The sequence below is a fragment of the Oculina patagonica genome, chromosome 6, assembly GCF_052425735.1.
Source record: "Oculina patagonica isolate OP01 chromosome 6, crgOcupat, whole genome shotgun sequence".
Classification (NCBI taxonomy): domain Eukaryota; kingdom Metazoa; phylum Cnidaria; class Anthozoa; order Scleractinia; family Oculinidae; genus Oculina; species Oculina patagonica.
The window spans coordinates 36124099-36138447 of NC_135763.1; the positions used below are offsets into that span (position 1 = coordinate 36124099).

Here is a 14349-nt window from a genome sequence, read left to right on the forward strand (position 1 = left end):
GGAGAGTATTTTTTAAAACGATTTGCTGAAGTTGTGGTGTACACGTCGTGTGCAAGGCAGAGAAACTCTAACATGGCACCGACCCCGGGTCACCGACTACGCTACGCTACCCGATAGTAACATTCCGCATACCGAATCGTTAACAAAAAGGTATTCAGTTTGTCTTATTTCGATACATTTGTGGGCCTTTTTGTTTGACGTACGTTTGATCACTATTTATATCATTCCTTTGTCGGCTTGGAACATTCAATTTAAATGGTTTGATGACTTGATTGCAACAAATGCCAGTCACAAAAACCTTTTTGTGTTAAATTGCTTAATCTGACACTTTTCTGGAAGTTAAAACCATGGACGTCTGCTAAGCTAAGTAAAGCAAACGAATTCTGCACGTTTTGGTTAAGTTAGAACAACGCCTCCCAAAAGCAAATGATTATGCCCCAAGTATTTTACCATGTAATGGAATTACCAGGAATACGTTTTTATATGCATATCTCGCAAATGCTCTTAACTTTTCGAAATTACAGAAGGAATTTGGGGCATTTTTTCCCACGTTTTCCTACTTTTATTGAAAACCTATACTCAACAAACTATTTTGTTTGTGTTTGGTTCTACCTTGACCTTAATAATAAAAATACTAATTCAGCTTTTAAGTTGTTTTACTGATATGCTTAATCATGCATTTGTCCAGAGTAATTACAAAATGAATTGAGCTTAAAAAGGAAATTCCGATCGTTCGCAGAATTATTCAAGTTTAAGCGGGTGGTCGAATCAATTTGATAGCTGCTAATTATAACTGTTTATGTTGCAAATGTTTTTTAATTGCTTTTAGTGTAACTTGCCAACAGTATCATATTATAAGAATTGAAACTAGGCAGCTTGCTTAAAGCAAAGCTTTTGTCACCTTTGCTTCAAAGGGCAAGGGGGGAAAGACAAATGGCCGAGATTTTTTGAACTGCAATTTTTCTATGCAGAAATTCATATTTTATAGTCAAATAAACGAAAACTGCTAAACTGTAAACCGACAAATTAAACAAGGATATATGTTTGTACATGGAATCTAACAATGGGCTTAGGTGCGTCAAGGGACAATTAGATACGAAACCCTAGTGTGTGATCATTCACATGTAAGCAGTACTTCCATGACGTGGTTTTTCGTATTGTGTTATTATAGAGTGGTGCGCTCTTACTTTTCCGTCTCTAGATAAAAACCCTAGTGTGTGACCAAAGCTATTGAGCAGTACTTTCACATGATGCTGTTTCGTTCTCTGATCTTTTGCAATATTTTCAAAATGTCTTATTTTCCACTTTAACTTGGGGGCTTAATCCAGTCGAAAAGAACAAAGGGGACCTCCTAGCAGCATGTGATCAATCAAAGGTAGCAATCAGTGATTTCACAGGTTCCCAATAATTCGCCAGCACCCATTAAACACCTAGTGGACAGAGGTACTGTAAGAGTTTATTAATGTCAAATTCAAAAATATATGGATGGTGGCAAATTGTGTGTACCTTGTTTCTCCTGCAACAACACTCAACTCTAGCTCTTAGTGAAAGTCTAAAAATACTCTTCGTATTTTTTCCGACCGTGAAAAGATACAATATAAATATGGCCTAAATCAAAACGAAGAAAGTTCCTTGATTTTCTGACGTTTCAGGCCGAAAAATTAATTAACCAAAAAGCATTTAACCGATTAAGTCGACTTTTCAAAAGGCGCGGCTAACTGTCTCTAATGAAATAATGGATAAAAGATTTTAGAAAGGTACTTTGTCGAATTTCACTCACAATCAACTGAATATTTCATACAAACAGTTGCACAATATTTCCACAGGGGTTTTACTTCAGCTATAATTAGTTTTTTCAATGACATAACGCATTGTATAAAAGTCGATCCCTTTGAACCAGGAATTAAACTCGACGCTTGCAGGATCACGAGTCGAAAGGAAGACGCTAGACGCAAGTAAGTACAGTGGATTTTCCATGGATTGCGTTTTACATTCTATGTTACAAATTGCGTACACTCTTGAGCTACTATTTTTCGGGCTTTCGCCATTTATCTGTATAAGTTGTCAGCTGCTAAAAGATTGAGCGACATCAGAGAGCTGAAGTGATGGTTTTCATTTATCTCAAAGCTGTTTGGTAGAATTTCAATTTTCTTGGTTCGGCAACATTTTAGACAAGTTCGTTCTTCTTGTCAAGAAAATGCTTGTGCTTCTTCGCATTGAAATGGCTTCCTTTGAGCGTAAAAAGCTCTTTTAGTGCACCCATTAAATGGTGGAAACATCTTGTACTAAATTAAACACTAATTTTTAAAGTCCAGTTAGAAACAATTGTATCATGGTGCTTTTTTTAGGCGACTATCAATACAATAGGCAATTTGCCCATTATTTTCTGCATCTCATTAATTTTGGGAAAGCGTTGTTAGAAGTATTGCGACAAGATTTGGAACGTTTGCTTGAAGGAAACCTCTTTCGACGTCTGTTCCTTTGTGTCACACCCATTTCATCAACCTCAGTCTTCCAAAGATTTTTTTCCTTCTACTATTTTCAGGTTATTGGTTGATCAAAATTCAATCAAACGGCATAATTCAAACAGTGTTTACTGATGTTTTCAGCCGATAAAGAAAATCAAAATATTCATCAATACACCAAGTCAATACCATCGGAACAAAGAGGCCCGAACTCAGCTGTAATGAAAATATAAACATGAGCTCCCAGAGTTGGGTTTTTTACATTTTAATTTGTTCCTTGCTGTGCATGTTATGAGCTAAATCTGTTCCCTGTCTACAAAAAGGGCTGAGTATTAGAACAAAACTATAATTTTGACTCATGCGCTGAATGAATAAAACTGATTGACTGTTTTATTGCAACACAATTTGGCAAGCTTTCATAATGTTCTTTCACGTATTTCGTCATTTCAGAGACATAAGGAGGTCCTCAATTAAACAAAGCGGTGCCTCGTGATTTTTGTTGTCAGACACAAAGAAAACATCTATAGCAAACAGATAAACAAAAATACATTAACAGTCCTATCAGAAATAGATATCAGAAATAGATATCAGAGATAGAATAATTGACCCATGAATGGTAATTAAAAAGCTTGTTCATTGATGGAATCCATATGGTATGTGAACTAAAAGCTTCAAAAGGCTTCTCGGGAACGCCAGATAAACAATTTAAGCCTATTTAAAATATAACATTTCTAATAACCACTGACTGTAAATTGACATATCATCACATGATATGTTGCCTTTATCCGAGTGAAAAGTAGTTGTCGGTGTTTTATTTATGGTGTGTGATGATTCAACAATACATTTAACTGAACACAATTGCAGCAAAACAAAACAAAAGTAATGCTTTTAATTTCTTTTGTGTATCAAAGAGAAGAGAAGCTTAGCTAGGCCGATTTAACAACTTATATTTTATGAGTTTATCTTTGGTTCGTTAGAGCCGTTCGTTTGTTCATTCGTTCGTTCGTTCGTTCGTCCGTCCGTCCGTTCGTTCGTTCGTTCGTTCGTTCGTTCGTTCGTTCGTTCGTTCGTTCGTTCTTTCGTTCGTTCGTTCGTTCGTTCGTTCGTTCGTTCGTTCGTTCGTTCGTTCGTTCGCTCGCTCGTTCCTTCGTTCGTTCGTTCGTTCGTTCGTTCGATCGTTCGTTCGCTCGCTTGTTGGTTCGTTCATCTGCAAAGCAAACGCTAAAACAACAACTATTAACTTGTGAGTTATAATTTCCAATGAATTCTTTCCTCAGAAAGATGTCCCTGAAGCTCCTTATTGTGGCTGCTCTTCTCCTTTTGGTGCTGGATGTGGATGTGTCCTCTGGGACCTTCTGTGACGAGGGTCCTCCGGGGCGATACTGTTATAAGGACCTGTCAGGCTGGTATGAGTGCACAATCGACAGCAAGACCCAGCAAATGACTGAAACAAAGCATGATTGTCCCATTAATACAAGGTCAGTAATTAAAAAAACGCTTTCATTCATTGCTAACTTGAATTTTTCATAGCTTGTAAATTATCAGAAGATTTTTGTGAGCTTGAACAAAATAACCCACCACACAACAAATTACCTAGCCTGTTCCAGGCGTTCAGTTTGTTGGGAAGCGCGAAAAACGGCGAGCGAAAAAAAAAATAAGGGGAGGGGGGCGGGGAGGAGAGCTCGCCCCTTCGCCTTAGTCCCCTCCCCATTTTTTCGCTTGCCGTTTCTTGCGCCGCTTCCCAACTAACCGAACGCCTGGAACAGGCTAAAAATGACCTAAACTGACTATCCACTGCTCGAAGCCAAAACATGAAAACGCGCGCAAAACTAAAAACTCAAAGCATTTAATTGCCGATATAAACTACAGTTTTCTTTTTCAAGGATTGTTAACCTTTTCACCAGCTTAGCTAATGTATTTTTTCCTTTTATGACGAAACATCTTCGGAACTTCTCGGTTGTCTTCGTCAACCATTTGCAATTTTTGGAAATCTCCGGAAAGTGTTCGATAGCCTTTGAAGATGACATTCGGGCGATCTTCGGAAATCTTAGCCCGGAACTGTTCGAATAAGGATAAGTTGATATTGCTTTTATTTAACGTACTATACAAGATGATGCATTGTTGAGGGAGATACCTAACTTCTTAGTTTCATGTTTAACTTGATATCTCATTTATTCCCTCCTGTCTCATCTAGGTGTCAGTGTTTTTATGGCCCAAATTGCCCAAGCACCGTAAAGGATCCCTGCGCAAAGTACGAGCTTCCCCCTCCGTTCCCAGACGTGTTCTCGACATTCTACACCGTAAAGATCACGACATGTAACAACAAAGCCTGTACTAACGTGACAAACATCGGCGAACTGCTGCAGAACGCCACCGCTGGAGAACAGCGCCATGATACCGTGGGCACAAGCTGGAATACACAGTTCATTTTCCCGTTCCATTACATTGAAAACAACGACTTCATCCAGGTATACTACCAGGTATTCAGTTCTTGATTGAAAGAAACCCGATTATTTTAGCGTCTTACACTTAGTATTAGACTGGATTAGAGCAGGTTTCGACGCAAAACCAAAGTAATCACTTTGGCCAATTACAAAAGACAAAGACAAAGACAACTCGGTGAACCAATCAAAACTCGAAGGAAATCATGTAGCCGATGCGAAGCGCGGGAAAACGTGTATTAGTGAGTCACAATTGCTTTTGGTTTTACTTCTGATTGGTGGAAAGTGGCGCGACTTTTGTTTTTAAATCAGTCATAAGCGTTATAAACCACATTATATAATGCGAATACTTTCGATACTCAAATGCAAACCGCTTTGTAGTAGAAATTATGTGTGGACTAACCCACACGCATATAATCAGCTACAAACACGATTGAGAAACAACTGTTTTCGTATTTGTCTGTTTTTTTTTTTATTTTTTTTATTGTTTTTTGTGTTTGTAATGAATGCCGAGATATTAAATTAAGGTAAAATGAATGATAAACGTTATTCAAGTGTCAAAGTGTTTATTTGTACTAAATAACGATAATGGTAAGATTAAATATTAAAAGCTGCCAGATTTAAAAATAAAACTGTAAGATATTTGGCGGTTCGGAATTTGAGGGTTTGAAAAATAGGCATTCCACGTACGAGTTTTAAAACTATAAACAATTTTAATTAAAAGTAGGTGATTGTGTTGCTTTGCCAGTAACAAGTCCAATTCTTTTTGTTTTAGTTCGACGCAGCTTGGTTCGAGAAGAACTGCAGCCTGAATTCTCGCTCAATTTTCCCGCGCTTTGGAGTGCCACCTTACTTCACGTGCGACCAGTCCCAGATCCGCGCCAAAATGGGCCTGAACGCTACGTTCAAAGTCTGCTTATGGCAGTCAGGGGGTCACAGCAAGAATGACGAGGTGACCATTGAGAGATGGCTGTTGATGAACCTCCGAGACGGTCGCTACATCCCGTTCTCACATGAAGTTCAAACGAAGCCTACTCCCACTAGCAACATCACCGTGTACTATGATACCATGTACCCATCGTTTTTCCCAGATTTCTTGGATCCTAGTCAGCTCTCGATGCCTGCGTTTTGTGCTCATGGAGCCGCAAGCTTTTACAAAAACAAGGCTTAAATAAAGAGAAATAAAATAGAGGGCAGATACAACAGAAAAAACCGATAAAACAAAAACGAGGCTTAAATAAATAGAAATAAAATAGAGGGCAGATACAACAGTTTAGCATTAAATATATTTGGAAACCTTGATTTATTGGCTTTTAAGACAAAACCTCGATCACAAAAGGTCGCTTAGAAATCATGTAATGACAGAGAAACACAGTAGTAAGACATGAGTTGTAGACTCAATTTATTTTTTTTGAAAGTAAAACTAAATATATTCTCTAGCTCAAATGATTGGATTATCTTAGATAGAATTCATGATGCATCAAAATATAATCCTTAGAACAGGGGTCAGATACGACAGTTAAGTATTAATAATACATAATTTTTACCTTGATTTATTATTTTTTGAAGTAAAGCCTGATCACAAAACGTTGTTGCTAATGAGTAGAAATAATGTTACGGCATGAATAATAATAGTAAATAGTAAGCTATAAGTTTGTAGATTCAATTGCCCTTTCTGCAAGTAAATAAAATTTCTGCCTATAGAAATGAAGGATTTTTCTTGTAACATGCATTCGCCCTGGGGATTCACTGTGCATCAAAAGGATCCCTTAGATCATTACCCACTTCCCTCCCTTCTTTTCCATTCCCCCCCCCCCCCCTCACTACATGCACACACGCACACACACGTTCCTCAAGGGACGGACCATTATTTTTTCGAGGGAGGGCGGGGGGGGGGGGGGGGCGGTTGGGCAATTTTTCTGGGCAAGATATTTTTTTTAAGATTTTTCAGTTATTTTTCCCGATGGCTCCCCTTGCACGATTTCTTTTCAGCTATTTTTTCTGTACAAGTTTTTTTTTATGGAAATTGTCCAAAAAACCCCTCCCCCCATCTCAAAAAATAATGGTCCTTCCCTAAACACTTTCTATCAAAGAGGTTCCTCTTGTCCCTCCTCACGCATTCTACAAGGAAGAAGGTTTGAGGTTACTGAATGCTTCACAAAGGTGAAATTTTCGCAAGGTTTCCTGCGAAGTAGTTACATCCACTATACAACCCAACAAAAAAGTAGCACGGAAAAGCCCTGTGAAATCGGGACTCTGCGGAGATTCAGCGGCGACTCAGCGGCGACTCAGCGGTGACTCGGGGATGACTCAGGGGCTATCAGGATCCCCGGATGATCCGATTGCGTGACTTACGCTGATTGCGAGGTTCTTTAATACCACACAAGTTCATGATTGTTCATTCGAGGAGGTGTGTGCTACTGCACGATCCAGAGATAACGGGAACTGTTGCAAATCTGAAATTACCGTAGCAAACAGCAAGCCTTCGACATTACTCCTTCTTTAGGTGAGTGGCTATAAGTTTTATTTTCCTGAAAATCTTAGATCGATTTCCTTCTGAGCTATATTCGGCTAGTACGCGTTTCGCAATTTATTTTGTCTGGATTTTAAACAGCACTTTATATGATAGCAGCACCTATACACAAATCAGTATTAAAAGTTTCCTCAATGCACTTAAAAATATTGTTAGATATTCTGTAGTAAGACAGTTTCTATCTCTCTTCATCATTTAAAGCTAAAAAATGGCTTCAGTCAGCGTATACTTTGCTTGTAATATTTTTGCAATTTTATTATTTAATAATTCGGTGGGCGTAAGTTAGTTCCTGGGGTTAGTTTCAGCTGGTTTCAGTTTTTCTTTGTAGAGCGTCAATGACTCCACTGCCGTTGCTAAATTACAGTTTATCCGACAAGAAATGCTTTCATTTGTAAATGTTTTTCGCTTCACTTCCAAATTGAAGAAAACACAAGAAATAAGGAGGTCAAATTGTCTCCGTGTGCAAACTCATCGATCCCTGGGGGTCAAATTAATGATAAATGCCCTCGCGGTGGGTGGAAATTATTCGCTTTTCAGACTTAAACAAAGGCAATTAACTCGAAATTAACATATTGTGTGCATTTCTTGCCTGTAATCAGTTTATTTCTGTACGATGTATTCAAATTGCGACTGTTATCGGTCTTATTGCCAGAAGATCGTGCACAATTTCAGTTCCCTTTAAAGCGGATCACCTTTAGTCTCGATCGTCACGCGGTACCACTTTCTACTGTGGGGGTGAGGGAGATCAGTCAATTGGTAGGGTGTAAAAGGGATGGTCCTCGAAAATTTTTGCGGTAGTGTGCCGCCGCGATAACCGGTCAACGAAGCTATAAATCCTATTTCAGACCTGTTTAGGGCGAAAGTAGCTTTGCGTGACGACAAAGATAACGAGCTATAAAGGCAGCGAACAAAGTGCGAAGAACTGAAATACCTGAAACGGACGTGGTCACTGAATCCAGTGGCTTTTATTTTTTGCCATGATTTTTCTCTTGCTATAAATGCGTTTTAAGTCGGAAGTGGCTGAGAATATATCGGTATTGTAATTCCCTTTTTTTGAGAAAACAGGCACCTTATTTTAGAACAAAATGGCGATGACTGTAACCCTTGTACACGACTTTTACGTTTTGGTGCGGCGGGTGGGGTGGGGTATCATAGACCCACTGGGACTTGAGTTACTAGTTACACATTTATAAAGGAAATGTATTCACTTTTATTTATTTTTCCATCTCGCAGGGAATCCCACACAATTCAAGATGAAAATACAACTGTCATTTGCTTTGTTCTTCTGCCTGTTACATTTTTCTTTTGCGGAAGAATCAGACGACTTTTGTGACAACGGTCCCCCAGGGAAGTACTGTTTGCAGGATTTATCGGGTTATCACGACTGCCACGTGGACCCCTCGACTGGCAAAATGGTCGATAAGATATACTCATGCCCTGATAACACCCGGTAAGTCAGGCCATAGATTGACACCAATTTCCGACCAAGTAGGCTTCATTTTCCCGCTATTACTGAGTTTTCCCGCTCGACAGCCGTAAGACTTACGATTTTCAGTTTAACCTCACGGTCTCACGATTAAACAGACCTTTGTAGAGATGCGTCATCAGTGTGGAATTTTTTTTATGTCGAATTCCACGCATATCTCGCCATTCTCGTCCCAGCACCGCTTGACCTTAGCCGGCGGAGCCTGGGGCACGTGGAACAAGTGGCTAAGGGGGCACATGATTTGATAGGCTAGATTTTAAATTTCCATGGTTAAAAATTTAGCCAATCAAATCATGTTAGCCACTTGTTCCTCGTGCCCCAGGCTCCGCCGGCTAAGAAGAACAGGTGGCTCTGGGTCGAGAATAATCTGTCCTCAGGGAATGAAATTGAGCAAGCGAAGATTGACCTCTGTCTACCCAAGCTATACTACTAATCATTACTTGACCAAAGTAAAGTCAATACATTTATACAACTCCTGATTATGACCTACTGATTTTTCTTCTCTCGTGTGCAGATGTGCTTGTTTTTATGGCCCCTCGTGCCCAGGCTATCTCGATGATCCCTGCCAGCCCTATCGGCTTCCCCCACCCACCCCCACTAAGTATACACTGTTTTACAACGTCAAGCAGACGGATTGTTCGCCCATGGGATGCCACGACACTTATTCCTCTGGGAGAGAGGTACAGTCTCTAACCGAATACAAGAAGAGGGACGATGTGTATGAAAGGTTCTGGTCCGCCACGTTCGTTCTCCCAGCAAAAGGTGGTGGATTTAATAAGGTACATATAAAGGAGCTTTCTTACTTCTGTTTGGCTGTCGCGGATACGTGCAGGGGCGTACTTAGAAAATATCCGCTTTAGTTCTTAACGGTACAGTTTGAGTGTAGCGACGTCTGGCCTGTTCATTAAAAACATATGGCCGCCTTCCCGCCGAACAGTCCTGTTGAGCATGGTTAGTAATAGTAATTGGACCGAGTGGAGTACAATTCAGGGAGTAATCGGGCGAGTAATTTCAAATTACGAGCACGATTACTCTCTGAATTGTACGACACGAGGTCCAATTACTAATTAATCGTATCAATAACAAAATTCGAGGTTAATAAGTCTTTGAGAGTGCGAATTGTGTAGGTGTCCAATTTGAAGTTGCTCAAATTGGATACCTGTAATTGGACACCCACGTGATCGCGCGCCGATTACACGGCAAATAGGCACGCGCAGAACCAATCAAAATCGAGAATTTTGTGATAGCGATACGGTTAATAAGAAATACATGATTATTAGAACTCTCTCTCTCTGTGTTTACACTTAAAATGCAAGAGAAGCTAAGGGTGGGATAAAAAACTTAACATCTGTAGAGGGAGATGGTTACATGATGGGTTCCTTTCCTACTTCGAATTCCCCTCACCCCCTAACTCCGCTAATGACAAATATGAAGGAATGGAGAAAGAGCATAGAAGATAGACGTATTTTAAAAAAGCTTTTTAAAAACGTGCTTGTATAAAACTTAATTCAAAACCTTTTGAAAATTTTCCGCAGACCGAAGTGCGCTTCTACAACCAGAAATGCGATTCGCAGCTAATCAAAACGTTTCCCGAATCACAAATCCCTCCTTACTTCAGCTACAACGGAACGGTCAAGATCGGCTATCGCCTGTGCGAGCAGTGGATATGGAGGACTGGGGGCCACAACGCAGGGGAAGGAACATCCCTTACAGCCTACTACATCTCTAACCAGACAAGCAAGTACGAAAAGCGGTATCCTGAGGACAGCGGTGTTGACGCAGACCCGTTTATTCCTGTTATGCTGGAATCCTTTTACAATTCCGGTCCCGTGGGTAAAACGTCCTCCCACATGGTTTTAAATATCACTTCCGTCCTGGTTGGTGAGGTTGACGAGGAGTTGCTGGAACTGCCAAGCTTTTGTTAGAACTAATGTTGAAACCTTTGATTCGAGTACCGTAAAATTCCGGTTATAAGCCCCCCCCGGTTATAGGCCCATCTACCTGGAAACAACAACAACAACAAAAACCATCCGATTTCCCCCCCCCCCCGGATATAAGCCCCCCTCCATCCGCCGGATGATAGTACTGAACAGGGCTAAATGTTGCTTTATTATGCGTTTTTAACTTAATATTTCGATCAACACTCCCATGGCTCGTTTCGAAACGTGTTTATTCCGCTTATAAACCCTCCCGGATATAAGCCCCTCCGCTTATAAGCCCACACAAAACCCCTTACGAAGTTGTATAAGCGCAGGACTTATAACCGGAATTTCAACCGGTATATTTCAATAGTTAATGTCATGTGTTTTACTGGAAACAACGGTTATAGGTAGCTTCGTTGGTTTTTTTTCGTTTTGCGTTCTGTTTATGAAAAAGACGATTTTGGTTAGTTGGGTTGAGCAATTTTTTAACTTTTTTCGGAAGTTGAAGTCTTCTTGTAAAACAGTTTTCGAACTATTTTCTCGTGAACGGTTGATCAACTTCATTGGCGGATCCTGCCAGGATATTGTGAAAGCTCGAGGGTTAAAAGGTACGAGTGCCAAACATTTGACTCCCTAAGAGGGTCCAGGGTACCGCTCCCTCAAAAAAATGTGCAAAATGTAGTTTGTAAACAAATGCATTTTTTTTTATCTTCAATTTCTCAACTTGTAATCTTAAAACCATCTTTTGATCCGCCCCTTTTAATTCAACTATTCAGCCATTTAACATTCAGCCGAAAAAGACTTTTCCAAATATATGTGGAACATGAAAAAACTCAACCCTAAACACATATTTTTTAACCGAGAACCGTTGATTCCAATAAATTGAAAAAACAACCAACTAGCTAGCTTAAAATAGTTAACCGTGTCAACGACAACAATATAAACAATTGCAACTCTTAGAAAAGTATAACATCTGGCAACCAAACTGGTTATAATTGAAACAGTTGGTGCCAAATGAATTCGAACGTAGTTTTGTAGAGGTGTGCTAAAGCTGCATGTTTGTTTAAAAAATGATTTGCACGCAAAATCGTATAATATCAGATTAAATTCAACGAAATGTCGTGTCTTAATTTTACATTAATTATCTCATTATCTGATTAAAAAATATATTTCACTGAGCTGAGCATTTTACTATTTGGATTAACTGAAGTTCCAGCAGAATGTTTTATTATTTTTTTTTACATGTATTTAGTGTAAATTCAAAAGGTGATTGTATGGCCTTAGTACGTATGTGAATCGTTCTCTCCCATTTTCGCGAAGAATGCTATTTCCAGATTTCAGTAGCAGATGAAAAAGATCTCAAGATGGTTTCCAGCATATACCGTGTAAAATGGCGTCATTAACAAGACTTTAGCGTCCCGGAAAGCTTCTCTCAGTAATTGGAAAAGTTCTGGTGGGTGTTCCATAAATTTGACATAATTACTTACAGGACAAAAATGCGACCCCATCCAGAGGCACATACCCATATGGCGTATATAAAGTATCCCCCCCCCCCCCGCCCCCTCTGAAAAAACACACCTTGTGTTTCCAGGAAAATCTCGTAAACACAAAGACCAAGGTCTAATGTCACTAATACAGCTAAAATTTCCTATCTATTCAGCAAGTTTGTCGTGAAGAAAACCTCGCGAGTTTCTGTGAATAATATACAAAAAGTCCCTTACGTAATTTCAGTATGCCTCGATATCGTTACCGATAATAGTATGAGGTTTCAGGGCAGTTTTGTGCCTTCTTCTATGAAAGACTACAATTTTGGCCAAACAACATAGGGCCGCCCGCCTTTTTATGTCCGTTTACCTTCGTCCGACCGACCCATATATTGGCGTTTTCCAAAAAAAAAACTCATTGATCGATGCTGGCAGATCGCGAAGATGCGTTGGTGGTTAATCTTTTTTCGCTTTTCTCAGGTGATTTTTAACCACGACATCGATCTTTTCTTTCCCCATTGCCGCCATGTTGATCTTGTAACCACGTTTCGTTGTTTCCAGCCTCCACGGCAATGATGGTTGGGAAGCGGGCCTCATATTCCAGTAGATTGCCCCTGATTTTTGACATTTTTATCAGAATTAATTTTTTTTTAATCCGTCAGACCAACCCAACATTAGGAAACGCCCCCGACCGTAAACGGAGAAAAAAAGGGAATGACCTGGCCTGAATTTTGGCCGGCTTCTTTCTCGTTACACGACCAGAGAGAAGACGTCTTATTCAGGCCGGGATTCAGGCTACCCTGAAAATCACTACGGTTAACTAGCATTTTTACTTGTTAAATAGCCAGAAGACATGAGTGTATTATTAAATTAACGAAGACGTAAAGAGCCAGGAGATTTATCACGGCACTATCTACAAACATTTCACCGTCTTGTACTAACTCGTGTCAAATGACAGCTCGTATAATAATCGGCCTGGATCGGGCTTTGAAGCAGCCTTTGGTTTAAAAAGGGTGCGGATTTTTAAGATAACCACGATAGCGTATCAACATAACCTTTTTTCAGAAATTAAAATAAGAAATCGAAGTAAGAAGTAAATTTTCAGAAATTTAAAGAAGTAAACGAAAACCGCAAAAGGCCACGTCTGAAAACAGTTATGAATTTTTAAGACCACTGAAGACAAGTTTTTGACATACTCTTTTTTTCTATATGAATATATTTTATAAGATTTTATAAGAATATGGGGGCTTAACCCGAGGCTGAGATTTTGAAAAGAGCATAATTTTCTGTGTTAAAAATGTGTAACTACAACACAATTATATGATTTCAACTACACTCTTTTTTTATAAGAATATAGTTTTTCCGACCCAGGCTGAACATTCTTATTTTTCTGCTGATTTTAGGCTGAAAATTTTCTTATGAACATTCTTAAAAAAACCGTTTGACATTTCCGTTTTAGCAAGTACTGGGTAATGAATTACAAGTGTTAATTCGCAAATTTCAGCCTCGATATTCTTATAAACTAGATTCTTATAAAATAAAAAGAGTGTAAAAGCGTTAAAATTCTTCCCAATATGACAAAACTTGCTAAAAAGCAACAAAAGCACTACTAGCCGTACGCTTGATTCTAATCACATTTCTTTAAGAAGTTATACACTTGTAACTGCCATTGGCCCAATACATTCTAAAACGGAAAATTTCATACGTTATAATCTAACATTCACAAGAATATTTCGGCCTAAAATCGACAGAAAAATGAGAATATGCAGGCTAGACCAGAAAAAAAAAAACAATATTCTTATAGTAAACAAGAGCTAGTGCATTTTGGTCTGAAATAGATCAGGATTGAACAACTGGTCAGCGTACGCCATTAAAAAAAAAGCCAACAAAAAGTTCACTTCCCCCGCTTCCACCTGCCCGGAACTTTGCGAAAATGTAAATGTCTATGACCTGATAGCGTGACTTACAACAGTTATATTAATGATTATCATAATAATTCAATTTTGCGCATCAGTTCG

At 39.2% G+C, this 14349-nt stretch overlaps 2 protein-coding genes across 3 annotated transcripts; both read left to right on the forward strand.

The window, feature by feature from the left end:
* Positions 1-1908: 1908 nt before the first annotated feature.
* LOC144657611 (uncharacterized) lies at positions 1909-6178 on the forward strand. 2 transcript variants are annotated; one of them, XM_078517967.1, is made up of 4 exons: positions 1909-1955; positions 3743-3943; positions 4660-4933; positions 5682-6178. In XM_078517967.1, exons 2-4 carry the CDS (start codon positions 3747-3749, stop codon positions 6075-6077), a joined length of 867 nt encoding a protein of 288 aa, XP_078374093.1. In that variant the 5' UTR covers positions 1909-1955; positions 3743-3746; the 3' UTR covers positions 6078-6178. The 2 variants fall into 2 exon arrangements, with proteins under 2 accessions (XP_078374093.1, XP_078374092.1); XM_078517966.1 differs by having other exon boundaries at positions 1918-1955; positions 3747-3943; positions 4660-4945.
* Positions 6179-7273: 1095 nt separating this feature from the next.
* LOC144656875 (uncharacterized) lies at positions 7274-10938 on the forward strand. The gene is made up of 4 exons (XM_078517121.1): positions 7274-7412; positions 8673-8889; positions 9440-9704; positions 10461-10938. Exons 2-4 carry the CDS (start codon positions 8693-8695, stop codon positions 10848-10850), a joined length of 852 nt encoding a protein of 283 aa, XP_078373247.1. The 5' UTR covers positions 7274-7412; positions 8673-8692; the 3' UTR covers positions 10851-10938.
* The last annotated feature ends 3411 nt before the right edge of the window (positions 10939-14349 follow it).

Bases quoted from the DNA above. Each gene is read 5' to 3' on its own strand.
- LOC144657611 (XM_078517966.1), top strand. From the start codon at position 3,747: ATGTCCCTGAAGCTCCTTATTGTGGCTGCTCTTCTCCTTTTGGTGCTG. The intron at 3,944-4,659 runs GTCAGTAATTAA...TGTCTCATCTAG, and splicing joins GATTGTCCCATTAATACAAG to GTGTCAGTGTTTTTATGGCC. The intron at 4,946-5,681 runs GTATTCAGTTCT...TTTTTGTTTTAG, and splicing joins TCATCCAGGTATACTACCAG to TTCGACGCAGCTTGGTTCGA.
- LOC144656875 (XM_078517121.1), top strand. From the start codon at position 8,693: ATGAAAATACAACTGTCATTTGCTTTGTTCTTCTGCCTGTTACATTTT. The intron at 8,890-9,439 runs GTAAGTCAGGCC...TCTCGTGTGCAG, and splicing joins TCATGCCCTGATAACACCCG to ATGTGCTTGTTTTTATGGCC. The intron at 9,705-10,460 runs GTACATATAAAG...AATTTTCCGCAG, and splicing joins AAGGTGGTGGATTTAATAAG to ACCGAAGTGCGCTTCTACAA.